Source organism: Aythya marila (assembly GCF_965140915.1).
Source record: "Aythya marila genome assembly, contig: HAP1_HAP1_SCAFFOLD_193, whole genome shotgun sequence".
NCBI lineage: Eukaryota > Metazoa > Chordata > Aves > Anseriformes > Anatidae > Aythya > Aythya marila.
This window is the reverse complement of record NW_028136875.1, coordinates 162,726-186,735: the sequence shown is the minus strand read 5'-3', so window position 1 is coordinate 186,735 and position 24,010 is coordinate 162,726. Positions and strand designations below refer to the sequence as shown.

Sequence of the window (24,010 nt, the reverse complement as noted above, 5' to 3'; positions counted from 1 at the left end):
TTGCAACAATTTATTAGCAATGTTCAGAGAAAATACAAAATCCTATTTACAATGAAATCATAAGAATGGCCGGACTAAAGGATCACAGGGTTACAGAGCCGGGGTCACGATGATGCAGACCTCAGATAAGGGTCAGCCACATGGAGGAAGTGAAGCAGCCCTGCACCTCCCCTGCACAGCGGGTCCAGGAACCCAGGAGAAGCTTGCCTGTGCCTATATCTCACCCCTAATCCTGCATTAGCCCCATGGGGACTTCCACCTTCAATCCGAGTGCTCTCAGTGGGCCTGGCATGGATGGGCTGCGAGCCGTGGGGTCAGTGCAGAAGAGGAACCAGGACACATGCAAGAAGGGAGCCCTGCAGAGGGCCTCGTGAGGGCAGCAAGCCGTCCCCGCTTGGGTGGCCTGGAGATGCAGCAGGTGCCATGCAAGCTTTTCCCATGGGGAAGCAGAAAGCCAGGAGGCGGCAGCAGCTCAGGCAGCAGCAGAGTTTACTCCACACCAAAAAGAAAAAGAGTAAGAGATCCAGAGTGGGCTGCAGATCTGTGGTCTCGTACAGAGGTCCAAGGTGTGCAGGGCCAGTTTGGAGAAGTCCCAGTGCAGAAAGGGGTCTGCAGAGCTCTGGCCTGGATTGTGCTCCTGTGGAGGAGTTTTAGGAATATTTCCGTCAGAACTCTTCACATAATGCCATAATCCTTCCTCAAAATCTGGAAAGCAGAAATACCTACAGACCTTTTGCTGAGAGCAAAAGAGGCTGCATAACCAGGCTGCTAAGGTATTTTGGAAGTGCCTACATGGGTTCAAGTGAGAAAAAAAAAAAACTCTCTAAACTCAAATTTTGTAAATTTTTAGTGCATCTCCCACACTGCCCTAACCCCAGTCCTGCCTGCTCAGCAACCCAAAGCATTTGTTTTGTCTCCATGCTGCACTGCAGAAAACAGGCCATCATGAACTTAATGATATCCCAGTCGTCTTCTTTATCCCTACAATTTTTATCTTTTATTTTTTTAAGTGGGGAGGTGGAAGGCATCAGTTCTGCTCCTGTGTCACAGACAAGGTCAGCGGAGGCGCTGAGGGGTTGAAGCATGTTTTATTTATTCTTTGCACAGTAACTTTCCTTTTCCTCTGCCCAGCTCAGGGCATGGAGCACGTGCAGCGGGAGGATGCAACATGTGAGGGGTAACAGGCAGGGCAGCAGCAGAGGAGGAATGTGCAGTACGGAGCATTTTGGCATAGCCTTTCTCTAACACGCGGGGATCGCTAGAGGCAGCTCAGTGACGCACTTGCACCGGCATTCCAGGGAGATTGAAGATACGGGTTTCTATCAGGACGAAGGATCGCTTTCTAAATAAGAGCAAAAGGCCTCTTATCTCCACCTGGAGCTTTACAGTTAGAAATTAGCCAGCTAATCCCCAGACAGGGGAATGTGAGCAAGGGGAAGATGGAAAGTTACCTGCACGCTCTGAGGCATCCACTGCCTTCCTTGACATCCCTGTTTGGGGGAGCAAAGCCAGAAAATGGCTAGAGCAAGAGGAAGAGGCGACATTGGTGTTTGCTACAAAGATGGGCCCATTTTGAGCAACAGGCACGCATCCTGGCCTCAGTTTCTGGGTAATAACCACTTAATCTCTAGCAACCAAGCCACTTGTGAAGGCAGCAGATCCTTAGGATGGATCACAGGATCTCAGCCACCCATTTCCCCTGTCAGGATGTGCCTAGCCCTGCATGGGCTCTGACACTCAGCCTCTTTCCTCTGCTCTCTGCCATTCCCTGCCAATAATCCTCACGTGGGATCCCAACCCTCCCAGGTGAAGAGCCACAGTTCGGGACAATGACATACACATCTCCTGGGCTGGGGAGCTGAGCCCACAGCCAACGATCCTGCTGACCCACGCTGGGAAGGAAAGCAAGTGCAGGCTCAGTCCCACAGCCAGCTGAAAAGGATGCAGAAGAATTATTTCTGCAGGACATTAGGGATGTCCTCAAAAAGGCCGAACATCCTGAACAGGTTCCCTTGTGCCTGAAGGACTGATTGCTGGGACACCCAGACTACGTGATCCCATGCGCTGCCTTTCTAAAAGCAGGCACTATTTGGAACATTTTTCTGCAGAGTCCGTGAGGCTCTGAGTGAATGCAGGTGAGAAACGGGGGTCCCCTAGCTTTTTCCCTTCCTTCAGGTGCTTTTCCTGCCAACATCCTAGCAAAATTCCCTACCTCTCCTCCCTCAATATGATTTTCCCTTTGCAGAGCTGTTCACACCAATTCAGCATCCCGTGATGCGCAGGACACAGGCAACTCTGACAGCCTCTGGGGAAGAGAAGATCCTGGTCTCATGCCTCCCAGTCTCTGGTCTGGTTTGATCTCAGCAGGAGTGAAGGGAGCAGGACAGACATAACACTTAAGCCCTGCTTTGCTGTCTGGGTCACAAAGGCTTAACAGCATATATACAAGCTGCATAAAGGAACCCAGGGGCTTTGCTCGGCTGATAGAATGGAGCCTGCTAGTGGGCCAGAAAGGGTGGTTTGTTGTTGGTTTTGTTTTTAAACCCTCTTTTGCTTTTAATATATTTTTTTAAACATCTGCATCTTGCCAGCAAAGAGAAGATTCTGCCTTGCTGCCCTCACTCCTGGCTGGAGCCAAAGAACTGGAGGAAGAAGGAGAAGATGTAGATGATGTCCAGGTAGATATTGAGAGCTCCAAAGATGTATTCTTCTGGACTCAGTGAGTACCGACGGTTCCCCATCAGCATCTGGGTATCAAAAGCCAGGAACTGTGAAGAAAGAGGAGAAAACCAAGTGACAGTCAGAAGCAGATTTGGCACAGGGAAGCAAAAAGTGCTTTGCTATAAGGAGTTCTCCCAGCTGCTTCACTGTACCCTCAACTAGAGCACTGCCACTTTTTATGGGACATAACTGCTGTTTAAAAGTGCCTAAGTTTAAGTGTGCAGTTCGCCCCACCAGCTGCATTTCTGGCAGAAGTTTGTAGGGTAATAAGATGTTTAGCCTCCTTGTGTTTTACAGAAGAGTCTCTAATCATGAATCACAGAAGAAATACCCAAGCTCGCTTGAAATGACTTTATTAGCTAATAAATAAAATTGCCCAACTGTTCTTATTCACAGCATGCCCAATGTGCACCGCCTTGAACCCCAAGGCAGCCTTTCTCCTGACCCCCACCTCAGGGCAATGCCAAGCATCTTCCCAAACAATGCCCACACCCCAGTGGCAAGCACGGCACTGCCGGGACATGCTCCGGGAAAAGGCTCACAGGAGGGAGAGCCAGGGAGCAGGTGAAGGAATGAATGAAACCTTTTCAACTTCAGGTCAAGGAGCTGCCCTGTTTCAGGGCTTTTCCTGCCTGCAATGAGCCTTCCTAACGCCCCTTAATCCCAGACCACGCTCTCTGACTGTTGTCCAATTCCTTCATTTGTTATGGAAGTTCATACCCCCTGCCATCCAGCCAGCCTTGCCTTGACTTTGCTCACTTTTGCTGCCTCATTTCATCCTTTTGCACTGCAGCCTGGCTCCTACTGCTGTGTCAGAGCTTGGTCTCTGCTCCCACTGTGGAACTGCCTTTTGCCCTGCCCCTCCAGTGCTTTCTGCTGCTCACACCTAGTATTGCGCTTACAGCACGGGTTTGCCAATCGCACCATGCTCAGCACCAGCACCGTCACGTACAGCAGCACCTTCCCAGGACAAGGCTGAGGTCACTGCAGTAATTGCTACTCATGAGCCACTGGAGGATGCAGAGCTCTCTGCAATCCTGAAACTCACTCTTGTCCCTTCCCTAGGCACCCTTCAAGGCAAGAAGCATTTATTCCACATTTACTTGCTTATTTTTCCTGCCAGTGCATTCTCAGGCCCTGTGACCAGCACCTCACTTACCATGGTGAAGATAATGGCACCAAGCAGAGCATAGATCGCGTGGAGCCAGGGGACCTAGAGAAACAAACCCATCAGTCAGTGCCTGCAGGAGTACTGGTTAGATAGGACTTGACACAGCAGAGAGCTGAGCTCTCACGTGGAGGATACAAGTTAGGGAAAGTGCTCTAACAGCCCTGAATTTGCACCACTTCCAGTTCCAACCCAGTTTCTATTGCTGTCCTTTTTGTGGCAGCGATAGGTCGCTGTGCCTCAGTTTCCTCTCTCACTCTGGTCTTTATGTCTGTTTGGCTCATAAGCTTCCAGACTAGGTGCTTGTGTTTCTGAACAGCCTACTGCAACGCAGCTGCAGTCTCTGTGGAAACCTCTTACTCAGCCCTGATGGAAAGGCATTTTGCAGCAGCCCTGGAAGGTGTTTATTTATCCAGCCAAGCTGATCCCACCGGAAGAAACGCCAATTGCTTCCAAGAGCCAGACGAAGTTTTGCATGTTAATTAAAGCTGAAGTGTGTTCATCTGTTGGAGTCACAGCAGGAAATTCACTGAAATTAAGACCAAATCCCAACCCTTGCCTGCTGTGGCATGGTAACCTACAGCGCTAACGGAGATGTTGCTCACATTCCAAGAGAAGTTGCCCACATGGATGGCTGATTCAGCCCCGAGATCGCAGCCTGCCTCCCGAGATAGACAAGCTCATTACAAGCTGCCTCAAGCTATGCTTATCTTGACAGGCTGCAAGATAAAGAGCAGTTGTCTCAACAGTTTAATGGCAGCGGCTTGGCACCGCCACCTGGTTTATGTGCACGTCTGTGGAAGAGGGGAGACGGATGCCAAGCCAAGCCAACCCAAAACCAAGCTTCTGGTTTTGGAAGCAGCAACTCATGTATTTGTGCATCGTCAGGTCAACTCCAGGGCTGGTACCAGCAGGAGCATCTCCTGCAGGTCTGGCCCATTGATTATGACTCAAGTCCCCAGAGGAGCCAGGTGAGGTGGGCAGGAGGGTTGAAGGGCTCTTAAAGGCTGCCGTGATCAAAGCCAGGTGCTGCTGTCACCAGTACAAGCAGGCATTCCGGGTGATTAATGGTGGCCCACAGCCCCACACACCTTCCCTCTTTCATCAGGATCTCTTCCAGAGTCTGTCAGGCTCTTGCCTGAATGACGACTCACCTAATGAGACTCTTGGATGGAGACCAGATGCTCCATGCTGCCACACCAAACCCTCTATCAGGCGTGGCCACAAGTAGCTCCAGGGTTTCACTTGGACACAGACAACGCCGGGTTCAAGCCAAGAGCGGGGATGCAGAGGGCTGGCATGGGAGGCTAAAGGAAAGGGCTGGACCCATGCAAGAGGGACTGGCAGCAGCTGGAGGAGCAGCAAGGTGGTTGTCGTGGTCTGGACTTCTTCCTGGGGTCTCAGTCACCCCCAAGAGAGGCTTATTTCTGTCAGGGAAATTTGAGCCTCAAAATTTAAACATCGCAGAACCGTGCCCCATGGTAGCGTGGCTACAGCCACGCCTGGCCAGACAGGCTCACTGCTGCATTGTCCAGAGGCCAAGGCCTGCCCCAAACAAAGCAGGGCTCTTAGCCCAAATTCAGGGCAGGACAGCACTTCAGCCAGCTCACCACCCTGGCTTTAGTGGAGGGGAAACTGAGGCACAAGCAGGTGGTGCAGCCTGCTTTGGGGTCACTCCACAGCTGCAGGAACAGGAGCAAACTTCCTCAAGCCCCAGGCCAGTGCTGTCCTACAGCCTGCTATCTGATTGTACAACAGGCAGGCGACAGCCACCTGGCTTTCCATTCCTGCTGGTGTTTCTGCACATTTCAGGACACCCCTCTGAAGACGAGCCCTGGAGTTCGCCTGCTGATGGGGACTGGGTGAGGAAGGAGGGACGCAGGTTGTTACTCACGTATTGGTAGGGCAGAATCACAGCCAGAATGATGCCACCGAAGAAGAGCACCATGAGCATCACAAAGAGGACGCCCTGGTAGGAGGTGAAGTCAAACTGCAGAGGCAAAGAGCACTGCGTTACAAGGGCAGGGGCCCTGCAGAGGCAGTGAGGGGGACCCCCACACACCTGCAGGGGGGGACTCCCCAGCATTGCCCCCATCTTGTTGTCAGATGGCAATTCCTCCATCTCCATCTCAGGTCCTGTAGCCCTGCTCCCATCCCAATGGCAGAGCCAAACACTCACCATACCCCCTTTATTGCTGTGGGCACAAGTTCTATACCCATCTCATCCCTCATACCCAAAAGCCCTTCATGCACATTTATGTTAGTGCCTTCATGTATCCTAGCCTAATCCTAAAGAACAAAACAAAAAAAATACCCACTAATACCCACTCACAACTTACCCCATACATTAGCATCTTCTCACCCCATCTGTACCCCAACATATCCCTCACTCCTGCATCTGTGTAACCTTCACTTTGCACCCCAGCATTCCTCGGATCTCTTCTGCATCCTGAGCCCCACAGCCCTGCCCCTTCGCACTGCCTGACCCCATTTACTGCCTCTCCCAGAGGGACTGAGCAGCACAGACTGACCTTGGTCTGGAAGCTGAAGATGGTGACAGAGAGACACACCAGGGCCGTGATCCCCAGACACAGAAGGACCGACTTGGTATTGTAATAACTGCAAAATTAACAGCAGAGCCACTTTGCTAGGGTTTCCACGGGATGGATGGGAGGAGAGATCAAGACAGACAGAAGATCCGTGGGGGTGTACAGGAAAAGCGAGAGTCCTTGGGGCACAAGCAACACTGACCTTATCAACGGTCCTTAGTGTCAAAAGGGAAGGAAAGATAGAAAACACCCCAAAAACACTCGATGGGTTTTCCTCTTGCTTTAAGTAGAAGAGGGTAGGCAGGAGGGCACCTCTGTTCCTCCTGGGAACTCATGAGCAGCTAAGATGAGGACTTGCTATAAAAATCTCTCTGTCCGTGGACAGATGGAGAAGGGGAGGATTCAAACTGGGAGGTAATAAAAATAGAGTGACAAATGTCATTGCAGCACAATGAGAAATCAGAAGGCTGTGGCCACTGTTACTCTGTGGCTATGCTTGTAACAGTGGGGTTGAGTTTTGGAAATCTGCAGGGCAGGATTTGAACAGGCAGAAAGACGACAAGCTTATATATACAAATTATATTTGTACGTCTGCCCACTGATTTCAGTTACAGCACAAGGATCAGCCCCAGGAGCCAGCCTCCTGCTCTTCCCTTTGGTTTGACTGCAGAGCGATATCACTGGCATTTTCCCCGAGCTGCTGAAGCCACCACTTTCTTTGTGCCCTGCACACATCCATCAACACCCACTGGCTCGCCTGCCTCATCACCAGGGACCCACGTGAACCGGGGCTGATCTTGTGAGCAGATTGTAACAGTAAAAACAAGCAAAAGGGAGCAAGCTGTAGACTACAAAATAGAATGAAACTGCTGGAAAATAAGCTCCTTGTGTCACTCCAGCCCCATCTGGTAGAGTGCTGCTTGTCGGGAGGGGTGAGATCAGCCTATGGCAGTCCCCTACAGCCCTCTGTGCAGGCACTGCCTCGTCCCTGGCTCTCTGGTGCTCTCCCACAGGACTCAGCACAGCCAAGACCTACCCTGTTCTGCCCCAATGGTGACAGAGGAGAGGTGGCACCATGGCTCTCAGAGGGCTTTTTTAAAAAGTGTTTTTAAAAGGGAAGGTGGTGACTTCACGTGGCTACCAGAACAGCTCCAAAGAAATCAAGCAGTTATTTTATTTCAGAAACCAGGCAGTTTTCCCACAGAAAAGCCCAGGACACAGGACCAGAAAACCTCCAGGGACCATGTGCTCAGCCTACCTGGAAAGCATCCCAGTGAGATAAGCCATGGAGAGGGTCTGGGAGGGAAAGAGAACCACATTATTCTTGCATTCGTGTCCCAGGAAGAGACTCAGCAGATAAAACATCTCAACTGCAGGAACAATAACTACAAGGGTAGCAAAACCTCAAACTGATGCCCGGGAGAAGCAATTTTCACATAGTTTCTAATCCTCCAGTGATGAATGTCTGCAGGACAGGTTAAAATGAGGGCAGGTTCTCCTCGCTGGGAGCAGTCCCACCTTCCCCATCCTTCCACCCTCCTGCACAGGCCTCCAGCACCCTACCCCAGCTCCCACAGCCGACCAGCCTCCGCAGGCCTTTTGTTTTATCATAGAATATCCTGAGATGGAAGGGACCCATGAGGATCATCGAGTCCAGCTCCTGGCACCACAGAGGTCTACCCAACATTTCAGACCCTGCGACTAAATGCTCAGTCCAAACACTTCTTGAACTCCAACAGGCTTGGGGCAGTGACTGCTTCCCTGGGGAGCCTGTTCCAGTGTACAACCACCCTCTCAGTGAACAAGGGTTTAAACAGAGGCTCTCTTCTTTCCTGCTTATCACATTTTAGTTCAATTACAGCTCCTCAGCCCAAGTGCGGGGCAATCAGAGGATTAAATTCCTGCTTTCTGCAGGAATTCTGAGCCCAGATTCTTTTCTCTGCTGCCTAGAGCCATTGTGAAACCTGCACTGGTTGTTGGGGCAGGGCCGACACTGTCCAGATGTGCTACTTACGAAGATGCTCAGCAGGATCAGATTCCATGGGAAATACCTCCTGCAAGTGAACAAACAGGGGCTGGTCAGCCCTGCCATGCAGAGGGCAGCGGTCGTCAGCAGCGCTCCACAACAGGTTGCATAAGATGTGCCACGTAATTAATAGCCTGCGCAGCAAAAGGCAGGGGTGGTGCAAGGGGACAGTCACCCCGCTGGGAATGAGAGAGCATTCGGGGTGCTCTGAGGCCAAGAGGGCAAATGCCCCCATGAGATTGCAGCAAAGCAGCCAGCAGTGCCCTGTGCCAGTGAAAGACAACCATTCCCTGTGGTATTTAACAATGAACATTCGGAGCAATGCAGCAGCACAGTTCGGGCACCAACACATCAACCCTTCCAGTCACAATTTGACTTCAGCTTTTAGTGCAGCGTTGCAGCAACTCCCAACTGCATCAGGCCTGGAAGCACAGCTGCCACCTCCGGCCCTGCATCATTGCCCCAGCACGACCCCATCCCTTCTCTGCAATGGTGTTGGTCATGTTTGCAGCAAGATGAGAACATTCATCCTTCACTTCACTGGGCTGTATTAAATCCAAAAAGAAAATATTTTACCTGGGTCCAGAGCAGCAAGCAAGAATCAAGTAGGTCACAAAGAAAACAGCACTGCAAAGAGAAAAAAAGAAAAAGCAGATTAGGGATGAAGACATAAGTGTTGTGTATTGAAGCAGGAGAGAAGTCTCCAGATGACAAGTCTTAGTGCTCTGTTGCACTGCTTAAATGCAAGTACCGTGCCAGAAGTCAAGGCTGGGTAGGGAGCGAGGCAACAACTGCCTCTTGCTGAAGTCATTTTCTGCCCAAAGCTGCCTGCTGTGCTTATGGCAGTCCCTAACAGTGCAACCATCCTTGGAAAACCTGAAGGACGGTTTTGGAGCAGAGCAAGGGTAGCGTTCAGGGCCAGGGTAGATGGAGCACCAGTAAAGTAAATGAAGTAAATGCTAACTGGCCAGAAGCATTTCTTGTTGATAACTCGCTGTGTGAGTCCCTTGACTGGAGGCAGCTCAGCTCTGCCCCTCGTTGTCATCACTGGCATCCCACCTGGCTTTGGTGGGCTTGAGGCATCCTGCTGGGATTTCAGCAGCCCCATGAATCTTTGTTTAAGTGACTTGCCTAAAGTCAAGGGGAAGGTGAGGTCAGAGAAGGGAATTGGTCCCATGCCACCACACCAGCCCTGGAGGAAGAGCTCACCAGAACGATCCTCTGAGGACACTGAAGCTCACAGACCCGAGCCTAACATGCTGTTGCACATGCCATCCCCAGGTCACCTACGAGTTATTTATCTCACACAACTTCAGCAAAGCAAAAATCCCTGAGCTGAGGGATGGTCTCCCCCTGCCCCGGCCGTCACGCAGCCCGGGTGTTTTTCCACGCTGCTGATGGGGTTCGGCACGGTGGGAACCTGCTCACCTACTTTCACCCTTGTGCCTGGGGGGGGAGAGCAGCTTCCAAGCATGCCGATGGCAGCACGATAGCCACTCACCTTAGGTCTAATAAATGAACATGACGGCAAAACCCACGGGCCATGATAAATGCACCAAAGATAAACCTGAGCATTGCTCTCCCACAGGGAAACCAGGAAAGCTGGAGTGGGCACAGCTCAGCAGATGGAAAACAAGTAGGGAGCAAAGAGAGCTGCTGCAGTTATCCGTCTCCTTTGCACTCGCTATGAACATCTCTTGCGTTATTCTCCCTGGGCCATCACTGAGCAGCCCCAAGGCACTCACTTTTAATTCAGAGGTGTAGATGGAGAAGTCAGGTCTCTGCACAGAGGAGATCCAGACCCAGACCATGGAAAGCAACTGGAGAAACTGGGGACAGAGGGAAGGGTTGCCTTGCTGAAAGGGACAGACAGAATTTAAGTCCCTCAGGTACAGGACCTGTCCCCAGCTCCTGCTGAAGGATAGGAAGAAGTAAATGCTAACTGGCCAGAAAGCAGCAAGAGATGAGCCCAAAGGTAAAAGCATAGACCTTGGTCTTGTCTCCCTGCAAGGCAGCACTGCTTCTCCAATCTACCAATTGGCCAAGGATGAGCAAATTATTTTCTTTTAAGGTCAAAGAAGCACGCGGGTGCCAGTTGCCTTCTATTATTGCTATTTTAAGTCTTTTTTTTTCTAAGTTACATAAGCTGGTGTCTCATCTCCGGGCCTGGACACATTTCGTGATTTGGGTGTGAACTAATTAAAGCCAGGTTCGCAGAACCTCATTCACAAGCAATTGCATCGTGTTCTCTGCCTGCTTAATTAGCACTAACCCAAGCAGCATCCAGAAAACAGCACAACTGCAAATATATTAGCGCACGGAGGTGCAGCCTAGCTACCTCCTCTCTGACCTTTCAGATCAGGCTGGCCTAATGAATGGAATCCCAAATTCTGGGCACCAAAGGCTGCTCCCCGATGATGAGCCTGGCGTGACAGCCCTGACAAAAACAGGGCCAGACTCACCCTGATATCTCCAAATGCACCCACCCTGACACTGCCCACATCCTTCTTCATCTGTTGCTTATCAAGACACATGGTACAAACCCAGGCAACCTCCTTGCTGTCAATGGGAGGATGCAGAATGAAGCCTTGAAGGTACCCACTGTGTATTTTCAGCTCTCACAGCTGGGTTTCTGCAGAACTTACTTAGAAGCTCTTCCGTTTTACCCAGTTTGCTCTGCAAGCAATACTCATGTATTTACTTTGACCCTGGTTTGTAGAGCAATAAGCCCTCTTTTGGCAATTATTTGGAGGTATCCAGCCCATGTCATGTCTCAGACTCTTTTAAGTGAAGTTTTCTTTTTCTGTTCTCAAATCAAAAATATCCATGAATTTCCCTGGCTTGCCTTGCAAACAAATTGGAGTAACTCCTCAAATGCAAGACAAAAAAGTGTTTGGAAAACATTTCTGCATCACTACAGCCACATCCAGAGCTGTTCAGAGCATGTATAGCCAGAGGAGAAGACAGAGATACTCACTAGGAAGCCCAGTACCAAGCAGAATGTGTCTGAATGTACCCCTTGACCGGTTCGCTGCAAGACAGAAAAGGGACACTGAGCAGAGCATAAAAATGCCAATCACTTCACAGGTTGCTGCTAAATTAAACCTGGGAATGTGCACGGGGTGACACAGAGTGGGGATATGTGCAAAAACACAGCAGACTCTACCCAGCAGACCAGCCAGCTGAAAAGAAATTCCAGCTGTCAGGTCAGAAGGACAGCCCTGCTGTTATCAGTGACACCGTTGGACTTGCTCGCGGCGTGGCTGCTGCTTTCTCTGAGGAGCGATTAAGGAGGTCGGCTCCTTGGGCTGACAGTGATTCACTATTTATTCTGGAGGCAACGTGAGCTGCACATGCCCAAAATGCTCAGCCACCTGAGCTAGCTGCGTGAACGTGGGGTATCCGCTTCTGCGAGGGCAGGTAACCCAGTCCCTCTAGCTGGGGCTCTGATGACATCGATAACTCCCGAAACAGAAAAGATACAGGGCACGGCTGAAGCAGCAGTTAAATGCAAGGGCAAGCAGCTCGGGCCTCTCTGCTGGGGATGGCACCCAGAAGAGACAATGCGCTGTTCAGGGGAGATAGCAGAAAGACCTCTCGGGGACCCCTCAGTCTTGTTTTTATGTTGAAGTACCTGAAATAATTCACGTACCTACAGAACAGAAATTACCCTGCGTAATGGGTCATACAGGAGCAGATCATGCACGGTACAAAGCGAGCATTACGGCTACACCAGACTTACCAGAAGGTGAAGAAAGCCACAATAACAAGAGTCACCAAGAGCTGGACCATCAGGATGGCATAAACCTGGAACGAGAGGCAGCCCATGGGCGAGCTGCAGGCTCCCCACTGCCCACCCAACTCCAAACAGCTCCGTGGTCCAGGGGAGCCCAGGCCAGAGCAGCCAGGTTCCTCTGGGCTCTTGCTCCTTACCTTCCTGATGAACACCCTGCGCACGTTCCTGTCATCCCAGCTGAAGGTCGTGAGCATCTCCGTGTCCCCGGGGTACCCGCCGCTGCCATAGCTGGGGCTCGTGCCTGAAGCAGAAGCCAGAGATCAGCTCCCATCACCTGGCTCCCTCCCAGGCCACAATAATTTGACCCCAGTGATTGACTACAGTTCAGGAGGCCCAAATTTTAGTTTTTTTCTTATCGCACCATGAAAGTGAGGTGTTCTGGGGTGTGCTCCCTTCCCTTCTCATTCCTGTATCATACTAGGAGCATCTCCAAGAACAAAAAGAGGGGAAATATTTCTGCAAGCCCCAACACAACAAAGATGCCAGGGTTTATTCCTGTCTACAATAACAGCAATTCCTTAATGACAGAGGTCTTGTACCATCTCCTCATTCACCTTTCACAGAACATTAAACCACCCCCAAGAGGAGCTGTGACTCAGCACCGCAGTCATTCCCATCAGGAGCTCCAGTGCAGGAGGATTCCCTCGCTGCTCCGTAATTGCCTGAGCTTCGGTTGTGTCTGCATCATTTTTTATGTCAAGAGCGTGCCCTCTTCTCTGGGAGAAGCTCATTTCAGCCAGCTTTTTCAGAAGGGCCATCCCTGAATCCAGTTTCTATGAACGCAGCCAGACCAGTTTGTGAGCAAGCCTAAGCAAGGGGAAAGAACTTCAGTGCAGCTGCTGGGGGAACCTTCCCCCAAAACCACCGCAGCACACAGCCCACCTCTGCTGTGCTGAGGGCTCTGTGATACAAGTTTTTGTTGCTGGAGTTTCTTGTAGCCTTCTCCCACTCCTGAACCTCATGCTTAAGAAAAAAATTAAATACTGAAACTACATCTGATGATAAGATCTGAATTATCTTAGCACATCGTTCCCCGGTGTTACTTCTCTTGCAAATCCCCCCACCTGTGTTACTAAGACTTCTAGCTGGGTTTCCTATAGAAACAAGGCTTGTGCGATTACGCCAGCTATACATTCATATCCCTGCCTGTTTGACAGATGTCTCTCCTCCTCAAAGCTTTATAGCTCAGGGATACTCGGATCCTTTGGGCAGATGGAGGCAAAGCCCACACAAACTGAAGACAGGCTTGCAGACACCAGCAAAGCCAAATTCAAGGCCCTGGTCCTAAATTTCTTCTATTTTACAGGCCAAAGGCTGCTTGCTCTTATTGTAGAAGCTGGATCTAAGGATGCCACTGGCAGGAAATAAATCCTTCATGCTCCTTTTGTGCCTAATAAATCGCTCGTGCCATCTATGCCCCAGCAGGGATGCACTCCTGCCATGCATCCTCATTTCTGCAAGATCCGTCATCATCTACGTGGCCAAGAGCACCTGAGGCCCATGTCCCCAGGGCACTTCAGTGCCTCCTGCTTCAAAGTAATCAAGGCACCTAAACACCAAATTAAGGATCTAAATGCCTCAGAGGAATGGAGGGTTTTCCTCCTCCCTGGAACGTGTCCCTAGCACCAGTCATCTCCCACCCATGGCCCTGTTTGAGGCAGTGTGTCCCCAGCTTGCGACTCTAGGAGGCAACCCAAAACACGTGTCACTTCTCTCCAGCTACTTCCAGTCTCATTTGAGCCATTAGACAGAGCCCTGTGGCATGTCCCCTCACCTTCAGACCCCTGCTGTGGGAGCTGCAACCCACAGTGCAGCTGAGAGATGATGCACCGCCTAAACAAGGTCTCTGCGATACCCAGAACGCAGCGTCCTAAACCATTTGGGCTTTACTCATCGTAATTCGTCGTGACAGTAGAAAGACCCAGATGGTTATTACAGCAAGCTGGGAGGTTATTTACCCCCTTTCTGATTCCCTAAGGCAAGCAAGAATGGAAAAAAGTCTGTGAAACTATCAGACTATGCAGGCACACATCTCAGGTGGGTTCAGCCTGCTCTTACCCCTTCCCTAAACCTCTCCATCCCTGCTGGCCAGAATGGGCAGCTGCCAAAGCAAAGCAAAGAAAGAGGAAGGACCAGAGCAAAAGGACTTGGGAGTCCTTAAATCCAGCACTCTCTGCAGCTAAAGCCATGCTGACGGAGCAGTTGCCCCCAGCAGCTCCGTGTGCTCATTCCCTCCTGCCAGCCGCCGCGTCCTGCGTCCCCTGGCTCCCCTGCATCGGGCACAGCCGGACCTTTGTCCGCTTGTCACAGCTCCGAGCGGAGGCTGCACGTGGCAGCCGGGAAGAAAAGCTTCTTGTTTGCCCAGGGGTCATGCTCGTGGCCATGCAAACTGACGCTGGAACAATTCAGCCTCCGAGTCCAGTGGGGTTTTAACCTCCACTGGCTCTGAACACCCGCCCGCAGCAGCCAGACATCACTGATGCCACAATGTCAATTCTGCCGCTTCAGCAGCTTCTGTGAAAGAAGCAGGAGCTGGAAGGGGGGGGGCTGCAGCCTGCAGTGCTGGGGGCATCACACCAGGATGCTCCCCAGCCCTGGGAGCTGGCACTGCCCAGTGCGGCAAGCTGGGAGCCAGGATTTCACCATCCCCATACTGGAAGGGGATAAAGCACAGGGGTTTAGTCCCATATCTGGAAGGCAGCGTGGTTTAGTGCTTTGGCAATCTGGACTTTATTATTATTATTTAATTATATGTATAGCTAATAGCCATAACTCTACAGTGAGCTCTACCATGGCTCACACTGGCTGCCACGTCCCTGGCTCCTCTCTCCTTTACAAGCCCCAGGGCAATCTCTGCAGCCCCCTCCCCCCTTTGCAAGGGGCTCACCCTGGGTACAGCCACAGGAGGACTTACTGGGGTCGACGTAAGCCCAGCTGGGGTGCAGTGGGACCGATGGGGGAGGAGGGTAAGCGCTGGCCTTCATCCCCTCTCCTGCTGTCGCCTCCTCGTAGGTCGGAGGGGCTGGTGGAGCCGTGGCATTGTCCTTCTTCTCCCCTTGTCCCTCAGGGTTGGGGGGCTTGTTGTTCACAGACAGCTGCACAGAAATGTGGGAAAATATAAAATAAATAAATAAATAAGATTAGACTATAAAATGGCACAGAAACAGCCCTGCAATGGGAACCCAGAAAGGCGTGGACAGGGGTCTGAGGCTACTGCATTTGGTCCCAGGAACCAGAGAGAGGAGACCCGGCAGCTCTTGTTGTTGGACCCATCTCCACACCCCCAGGAAAAAGCATCCTCTGACTGATGGAGGAAGAGATGAGAAAACATTCAGCATGACAAGGGGGATGAAAAACTGTAGCTAACCAAGCAAGTCTGAGGGTAGAGGCAGCCTTGCCCAGAGCCCTCCTCGTGCCTCAGGCTCAAGCGTAACACTGGAAAGCATCCAACTCATTTTTTGCATTTCTGCCTACTTGTTACTGAATTTCCCCTCAAAATAAAGACTTGCAGTTTCTAGACAAAACACACACACACCACCTCAGCTCCTTCATTTTCACTTACAACCACATTTAGGGGAGTTTCTCCAAGACCCCAGAAATTGCCAACCAACTTCTTCCTCTCTGCACATCTAGCGGCTCAGCCGCTCTGCCTTCCACAATTTGGAGATGCAGTTAAGGGATTTGGGAACCCACATTATCAGACTACGAAGTCCCAGCAAAGAGCAATGGCCACAGCTCCCACGACAGGGTTGAGCTCCATATCAGGACATCCAACAACTTTCTTCTCCTTGTAACATTATCTCTTTAACCTTCTAGCAGTATCTTTGTTGTCCCAGGATAAGCTATGAGCCTGGTGCCCTGTCCCTGCTGCCAAGGCAGGTGCCAGCTCATCATCAGGGACAGCATCCCCCTGGGTCACAGGACCCAAAAAGTGCAAAATGAAGGAGACAGACTAACAAGCCCTGGGACCGACAGCACAGTCCCTACACAAAGGTCTTAATTTAAAAGGTGCAAGAAGCCCTTCCGAGTATCCCAGGACGCACACCACGAGCTGACCCAGCTGCTTCGGGGTAACTGTGCCACCTCCTCTGCCCTCGGGGACGTGGTAGCCAAGAGCACCCAAGACCCCTGAGATGAGCGAAGAGATGCAGGAGGGCCAGCACTGCCTGCATCCAGGCAGCCTCCAGCCTCGTTGTCATGGCAATGCTGCACTGTGCTGGCAGAGGATGCATTGCCCCCCCTCTCCCAGGAAGCAGAGCGTTGGGGCACCCCAAAACCCAGAGCTCCCCATATCAGGAGGTGCTAAAGGCAGGTACCAAGTGCTGGAGCACAGATGGAAAAGCACAAGAACCCCGCAGAGGTCCCCAGCATCCAGGATGGGTGGAAGAAACGACCACAGCTCCCATGGCAGGGCTGAGCTCCACATCCAGCAGCACAAAAACCAGCCCCCAACACCATAATCACCTCCATCCCCTTTCTCTGCCAAAACGCCCCCCACCACAGGGACCAGTGCACCCCAGACCAGGCTTTCCACTGGTACCCAGCTCCCCCCCCCCCCATAGCAATTCTTTTACCCCTTAAACCCCCTCACTCCAACCCATCACCCCCCCAGCCACGCAGCAATTCTGCACGCATGACGACCCATCAGCCCAGCGCTGGCCTCCCACCTACCTTGCCCTGGGTCATGGTGCCTCGCTAAGGTTGCAGGCAGCCCCTGCGTGAGGCTGGCAGAAGGAGAAGGCCGTAGCTGAGCAGGAGCCTCCACGCCGAGCCCCTGCTGCCTCCTCTCCCGGGTGTCTCGGGGCTGGCTGCAGCCGCTGCAGCCTCCGCAGCGTGCGCCGATGCCTTCACCTTCTAGCAATATCCACGGAGCAACGGGAGCTGGAGGGAGGACCGTACCATTCCCAGCCTGCAGCACAGGGGGAAGCCGGGAAAGAAAGAGCTAAAAATGACAAAACCAGAGGCAAGCAGCCACCGGCAGCGATGGGGAGGATGCAGGCTGGGGAAGATGCACAGCGCAGCGCTGGGGAGGCAGCCGCAGGGTGGGAAGCAGCTGCCCCTGGGATGCTGAACTCGGGGCTGGGATTGCAAAGGGGAGGGAGATGCAGAGGATGCTTTGCTGCAGCATCTCTCCACCACCGCACCTCAGAGCCGACCGTGGGCTGGGGAGCAGCAGCAGCAACCAGTGGGCCCTGCTGCAGCTGGGCACGGCGCACTGAGGGCTATTGCAAGGGGCTGGATGCTTCACCAGGGCAGAGAGCCTTGAGCCGAGCTCTGTAACACAAGAGCAGGAGGGAGGAATCGTGCACAGCCCTGGCTTTCTTCGTGACCCTTTTCAGGCTTTGAACAGAGCGGGATAGAGAGGACGAGGCTTGTTTGCCCCACGTGCGTTGTGCTCCCCAGGCAGCCCCAGCTGGGGGTCACAGGGAGGGCTTGGAGGTGTCCTGGAGGGACGGGGGGGGGGAGGCAGCAGACCTCCAGCACCACACAGCCCCCACCACAGAAGCAATATTGTTCCTGTACTGAATCCACGAAGCAGGGAGCTGAACTGGGAGTCTCCACGTCAAAAGTAAGGGGCACCGAGTGAATGGGGGTTTGCACCCCCAGTGACAGTACCTGGGAGAGGTGGGGAGGGGGATTACAGCCTGGAGGGCACGGGCAGATGGAGACACCCCCACTTCCCTCCCCCTAGCCACAGGAGAGAACAAAATCCCCGCTTTCCTTAGTGAAGTGCTTCACACAGACAGAAGGTTTGCCCGGGTCAGACGGCACACGCAGAGCACACCCCGTCTGAACACATGGGCAGACGCAGACAGGCTTGCCATGGGTGAGAGATGCTGGCAGAACGGGCTCGCACCACGCTCCCACAAAATGAAAGCACATTTTGGGGCAGTCCTGAGATTCCACCAGACCAGGAGCTGTGCCAGGAGCTGTATCCTCCCCGGGTGCTTCCCCAGCCCCTCCAAGCCATTTGCACGTCCTTCCCAAGTGAACTCTGCTATTTTACTGCTCTTCATTCCATGAGCAGGCATCACATCTGGCATTTGTTGGCCAAATCTATAAAGCAGGCACAAAAATGGGGTTACCCGTGTACCCTGCCACACACACAGACATATTTCAGGCTCCCTAAAAAGCACTCCTAGAGAAGATGAAGAATAGGCTGCCTACAAGGAGGTTCAAAAATAATATATATATATATATATCATAATTTACAGGCTGTGCAAAGAAAGGGGCAGTGGAAGGGTTAAAATAAAAGCATGAGCTGGAAATGAAAGAATGCAGTCAAGCAATGTACAGCTGGCATCCATACAGACCTAGCCCAAGCTATTCAATCAGAAAGAGAGCCGATTACCACAAGGGCTGCAAAAACTTGTCAGGATTATTCAGAATCAATTAGGTGCCTGTTAACCACAAGCTCCTCAAGGGCTTTCATTCTCCTCGAGGCTGAGCAGAGGCATAAAACTGGGCAGGTCTGAAGCGAGGGAGAGAAACTCAAGCCAGCAGGTCAGGTTCTCGCTGATGCAGCTGAGCACAGGGAAGCAGCACGATGCTCAGCTCACGGTGCCACTGCCATCGGTCACCATCCAGCTCAGGATGAGCCAAGGGGTCAAGGGCTTGGGAGCAGAAATTCCACGTGACGCATGGCATCACGGGGAGAAAGGAGACACACATTTTCCTACAAACCCCAGAGGGATTCACTCTGGCCGCAGCCCCCAGACAAACCAGATTCCTTGGTGGGATAACGCAGGACCCCACACGCTCCAGCCCAGGCTAAAGATGCTTCAAAGAGCAAAAGTACTGTGTCTGGAAGAGGAAAAACCCTCAGCAAAGAAAAACAGATGGCACTGCCTACCACAACAGCCTCCCTCTAAATTAAAAGCAGCAGGGAAGGAAAGCCAAGCTCCCCCCCGGCACCCTGTTGTCTACCAGGGCCATTCCCACTCCCGAGCTCCCAGGGTATCTTGGTCTTCCCTCACTGTCCAGCCCCAGATAAAATCCAGCACGAACAGGGACTGCTTTCATGGCGCTCTGGGAAACCAGCATCCCTTTTCCCAGCCAGGAAAATAAGCTGGGAGAGCCATGAGCTGCAAGGCTTGAACCATCTCATCTCTGCCATGGAGAATGCAGAAGCAACTGCCCAGCTGAGAACAACAAAATCAAAGTCCTTCAGCATCCTTCTCCATCAGAAAAGCTGATCCAAGCTTGGTTCCTTGCTTTCCTGCTGATGCTGGAAGCTCTTAAACATGCCAGAGTCCTACCAGGGTCATTTTCTCTAGCTCACCTTCCTTTCCCAATCTCATAGACATATTAGGGGGGAAAATACAGGCGAGAGCCACAAGTGCTCGAGCACAGCATCGCTGCAGCCATCCGGTGTCCTCAGCATTAGGCCACGCAAGGTGGCTATTTGTCTGCACACATGCACCCTTAATACTCCATAATAACAATAAAAGTACATCTGTCAAGGCCACACCCTGTCAAATCCACAGGGGATTTCACAGGGATTAAAACAACTTTGCTGAACACTCAATCACATCAAAAACAAGGTAAAGAAAGCCTGATGAGATAATTAAGGGGTCTGCTGCAACAACATACACAACTGCAAATGAGTTTTCCCCACTCCCAAGAGGGAATATGCCCCACTGGCAATGAATGCTCTGCCATAAACTTCAAAAAGACATAGAAAAACAGGAATTTACTCCAGGCTTTCAAGGCTACTGAATTATCCACAGATTATTAATGCGAAATCCTGCCACCAGGTCCAGTCCCAGGATGGGAGACTAACAGGCATGCATGAAAAGTGCTTTGAAAGGATAAAAGAAAAAAATCCACTTGTACCTGAGGGGCTTTGCCCTACTGTTGTCACCCATCCTGCCAGCATCCCAGGCACAGGGTGGGCATCCCCAAGCTTCACCTCCGCAAGAGGCAGAAATTTGCTCTTAATAGCCAGCTCCCCTTGGCTAGCTCATACCTTCCTGCTTGCCCCCACTCCTTCAGCTGTAATAGCCTTTCTCCTTTCCCAAGCTGTTCTCAAAGAGTAGCAAAATCTTCCCCTTACAACACAATTTCAGGAGCTGAACAAGACAAAGCCATCTGGGGTGGGATGTTCTCCCCCACCAGTACTCTCTAGCCCAGGCTTTGATATCCAACACTGGTGACACAGCTAATAATAATAATATTATTAAAAAAAAAAAAAAAAAAAAAAAAAAGCTCTCCATCATCCACTTTCTTCCATCAGTTTTCCATTGCCTGGAAGGAAATCCCTGCTAGCTGAGCTGTCATTCCTGAACACAGGCATCCCACCTGCTGGGTGAAATGTGTTAAATTAAGCCCTGGTGAGGAGTCCAGCAAGAAGGGCACTGAGCACAGGTGGAAATAAGGTGACTACAGAGCTCTCTGGTCACTGCCCACTTCTGTGAAAAGATCCTTAACCCCAGAGCATCCTCATTTTATGTGCAGCCACTCTATTAATGAGCTCCATTTGTCTTCATCAGGCTTTTCTTCCGTTTTTGCTAAAGCCAAGCAGGTCAATGAATTGACTCAGCTGTTCAGGAGGGATGTGGGGTCATTACTACTTTGATGGGCATCCCACAAAAATGGGTTTATGTTTTGCAATTGCCAATATTTCTTTCCTTGTTTGCCTGCCATACAGGAATCCTGTTTTCTTCCCAAAGATTCTGCTCCCAGAATAATCCCAAGATAATCGACTGTCAGTCGCCACTCTCCATTTGGCTTATTCACAGGCCAGATGGGTGAATTAAGTGGCAAATGAGTGGGGACAATTATCCCTTGGCTTTTAAGCTCAGCAGTACCAGGGTGATCCCCTCTCACACTCCCAAAGGTATTGGGTGAGGTTTTATATTCACCACCCTTGAAGGTGGGAGTCTTGGAACAGTCTGAGGTACTTATATTAACCGCAGAGGGAGACCAAATTTCCATTCTCTTCCTTTCAAGCTGACCGCTCCTTCCCTTTCAGGACATGGGGTTAAGACAACAAAAACTGCATTGGGGTTGCTTGGGAGAGCTGGACTCCACACCTCGAAAGGGCATTTCAGTTAGAGCAGCCTCAAAACGCAGTGGTGGGCAGTAGCTGCATGTCATCTGGGGGCCATTATCCGATCAAGCTGCTCAGTTGCCTGCAATTGTTTGCCCATGCCAAGGGGCTAAGACAGTGCCAGGATCTGGGTGCTTGGAGAAACCTTGCCCTATTTTTTTTTTTTTTTAAACGCCTCCAGAGCTGGTGTGTGATTTCATTGAATTATGGGGAACAGTGGTGAGGTTAAAAAATAAACGGAAACAAAATCTGTGATACCCAGAAACCACGTCAGAGAGTAACAACAACACGCGCACATACACCAACCAACCAAATAGATAAACATAAAGATGAGGCACTCCCTGGGATTAAATCGTTCAGCTGTTCAGGAGTGCATTTCACTCATCACTCCCAGAAGAACATGTTCTTACCACCATCATGTGCATTAAATGCTTTTAAACGAAAGCAATTGCACAAGTATGCCCTTGCTGGGAGTGGGGGAAGAGAACAGGTTTGGGTGATGTGTGGAGTGACACCTTCATGCCACTGTGCAGTTTCTTCTTTAAAATATCATGAAGGTACTTTATATAACACAATCCAGGGGTGTGCACAGGATTTAATTATTTATTTAAATTCTTACGAGCCTACACAACAAACAATCCATGCCATCGTGGTGATGCAGCAGCCTGACACCCAGGACCCAAGCAATTAGCAGGGAGACGAGATGGAGAAAAAGGGAAGTTTTGATGGCTTTGCTGCATCTCAGATGGGCACTGTTGATTGCTTCTGTATTTGCACAGTCTTATACCAGGCTGTCCTCGTCCATGACCAGGGCTCCTGTGCTCTGCAGCGACCTATATTAGAATATTTGCAGTCTTGGTGTGTGTTCTTTGCATGGGCTTTCCACAGTTGCTGGTGTATGACAATGATTCCCCCAGCAAGACCCGACTCCTCCTGGATTTGCACTGCAGCAAATTTACAAGCTCCATCGGACCAACAAAAGAAACGCTGAGCTCCCCAGACAGCTCAGTCCCACCCGGGAGGAGAGCAATGCTTTCCACATGCTGGACTTCTCCAGCTACGTCCTGGAGGAGCTGCCAATGCTCCTCTCCAGTTTATATGCTTCAAGGATCTGACACCCCAGATCCCATTCACTACTCCCTTTACCTGGCTGTACAACGAGGATCACGACACTGACCTTGGTTCTCAGATGACAGATGCTGTTTTCACAAGCCAAGCACTCTTTTCCTTCCCCATCAATCCCATCGGGTTGTTAGAGGGATTTTACAGTGACCAGTTTACATCTGTGTGCTGTTCACTCACCTGGCGACACACCAGCCGAGCGGTCCCGCAGGAAAGATGCTGAGATAACAGCCTCTTCTCGGAGGTTGTGCTGCCAGACACACTCCCACTTCCCTGCCAGCAGAGATCAGGAGATAGCAGCCAAAATGTCCTGCAGCACAGGTAAACAGTCAGAAACAATGGTTTCTCCCTCTCCCCACTTCTGTATGTTATAGATCTCATTAACATGTTGTTAGTGAAATGAAAATGATTTTTCCCTGCAGATCACACGAGGAAAAAATTAAATCCCTGCCTAGGTGGCATACAGAGATCAGATCATGCTGGGATGGAAGGCTTCATGGCCTTCACGGATGTCAGGGTTTTATAAGGGCATCAGAGGAGTGCACTGATCCTGAGGTGATCCATACCCAGCTCCACCAGCACCAGAGTCTCACCATCTACCTGGACTAAGGCCCTGAGCAAGCATCCAGGACTGAACTTGCAAGGCCTTCAGATGGGCCTCGAATATATAGAAAATAAAATGAAGCCTTTTCCTAACACCAGGCCCAGTTCCTGGCCCACACTCAAGCTCAATTCATTGAAGTCAGCAAAGGAAATCAGGGCTGCATTAATCCCTCTGCTTCAATTAAAACAAGAACAATAAACACTGCGAGAGCCAGCAGAAGTTTTGCATGAATAGGGATTTAGGATTTGGCATAAAATACCGGAAAAGGTGTTGATTTTCCTCCATTTTGCTCCTCTGGGTGAAGGTCTTTTGAGGCAATCTGACAGCAGGAGAATATAACTTTTCCTGATGGTCACCTCTCTTTGGGGAATGCAGACTTTATCTTCTGCTCTGCCTGATTTCCAGCCAAGAGTGGGGAAGAGGTAAGGCTCTCCTAGTTCTTTTGGATCAAAAAATGTTTCCTCCTTTGGCTTCTCCTAGTGAGCAATTAAAGGTTGCATATTCAGTCTTATACCTCAATTCTTGGAAAGAAAACATCTATTTCCACCACCAGCAGAACTCATCATACCTGGGTTTCTAGAAAGTTTCCTCAGGATGTAGTCTGGCTGTGGATTCTCCAATGTCTAATAAGCAGGACATTTCCTACCACGTGAAGCACGGGTGGGGGTTCATTTGTTGGAGAGGAGGGGGAGTTGTCTGCAGTCGCTTTCCACCTGTAGAAAAGAACAAAAAAAGGAGCTTCAAGCAAGGGCTGGGCAGCACATGTACCTCCTGCAACAGATCACATCCGAGCAGGAAAACTCACACAATTATTTATGTAATAAATCTTTTATTCACTGTGGCTTGGAGGTATTTTAGATGGAATGGAGATACCTTAAAGATGTTTATACTTTCCTGAAAGCCAGGGAAGCAGAGATATCTGAGCCATCTAAGTCACTCAAGTACGTTGTTGTGCAAGCACAGCTCCCTTGC

At 50.9% G+C, this 24,010-nt stretch overlaps 1 protein-coding gene across 2 annotated transcripts; it reads right to left on the bottom strand.

The window, feature by feature from the left end:
* FAIM2 (Fas apoptotic inhibitory molecule 2) lies at window positions 1-22,588 on the bottom strand. 2 transcript variants are annotated; one of them, XM_082785755.1, is made up of 13 exons: window positions 22,490-22,588; window positions 16,932-17,169; window positions 15,175-15,355; window positions 12,398-12,501; window positions 12,207-12,271; window positions 11,442-11,516; window positions 9,041-9,091; window positions 8,453-8,492; window positions 7,697-7,734; window positions 6,421-6,508; window positions 5,784-5,879; window positions 3,881-3,934; window positions 1-2,768 (listed from the first exon to the last, which is right to left on the bottom strand). In XM_082785755.1, exons 2-13 carry the CDS (start codon window positions 16,944-16,946, stop codon window positions 2,619-2,621), a joined length of 957 nt encoding a protein of 318 aa, XP_082641881.1. In that variant the 5' UTR covers window positions 16,947-17,169; window positions 22,490-22,588; the 3' UTR covers window positions 1-2,618. The 2 variants fall into 2 exon arrangements, with proteins under 2 accessions (XP_082641881.1, XP_082641882.1); XM_082785756.1 differs by having other exon boundaries at window positions 11,442-11,495.
* Between the last annotated feature and the right edge of the window lie 1,422 nt (window positions 22,589-24,010).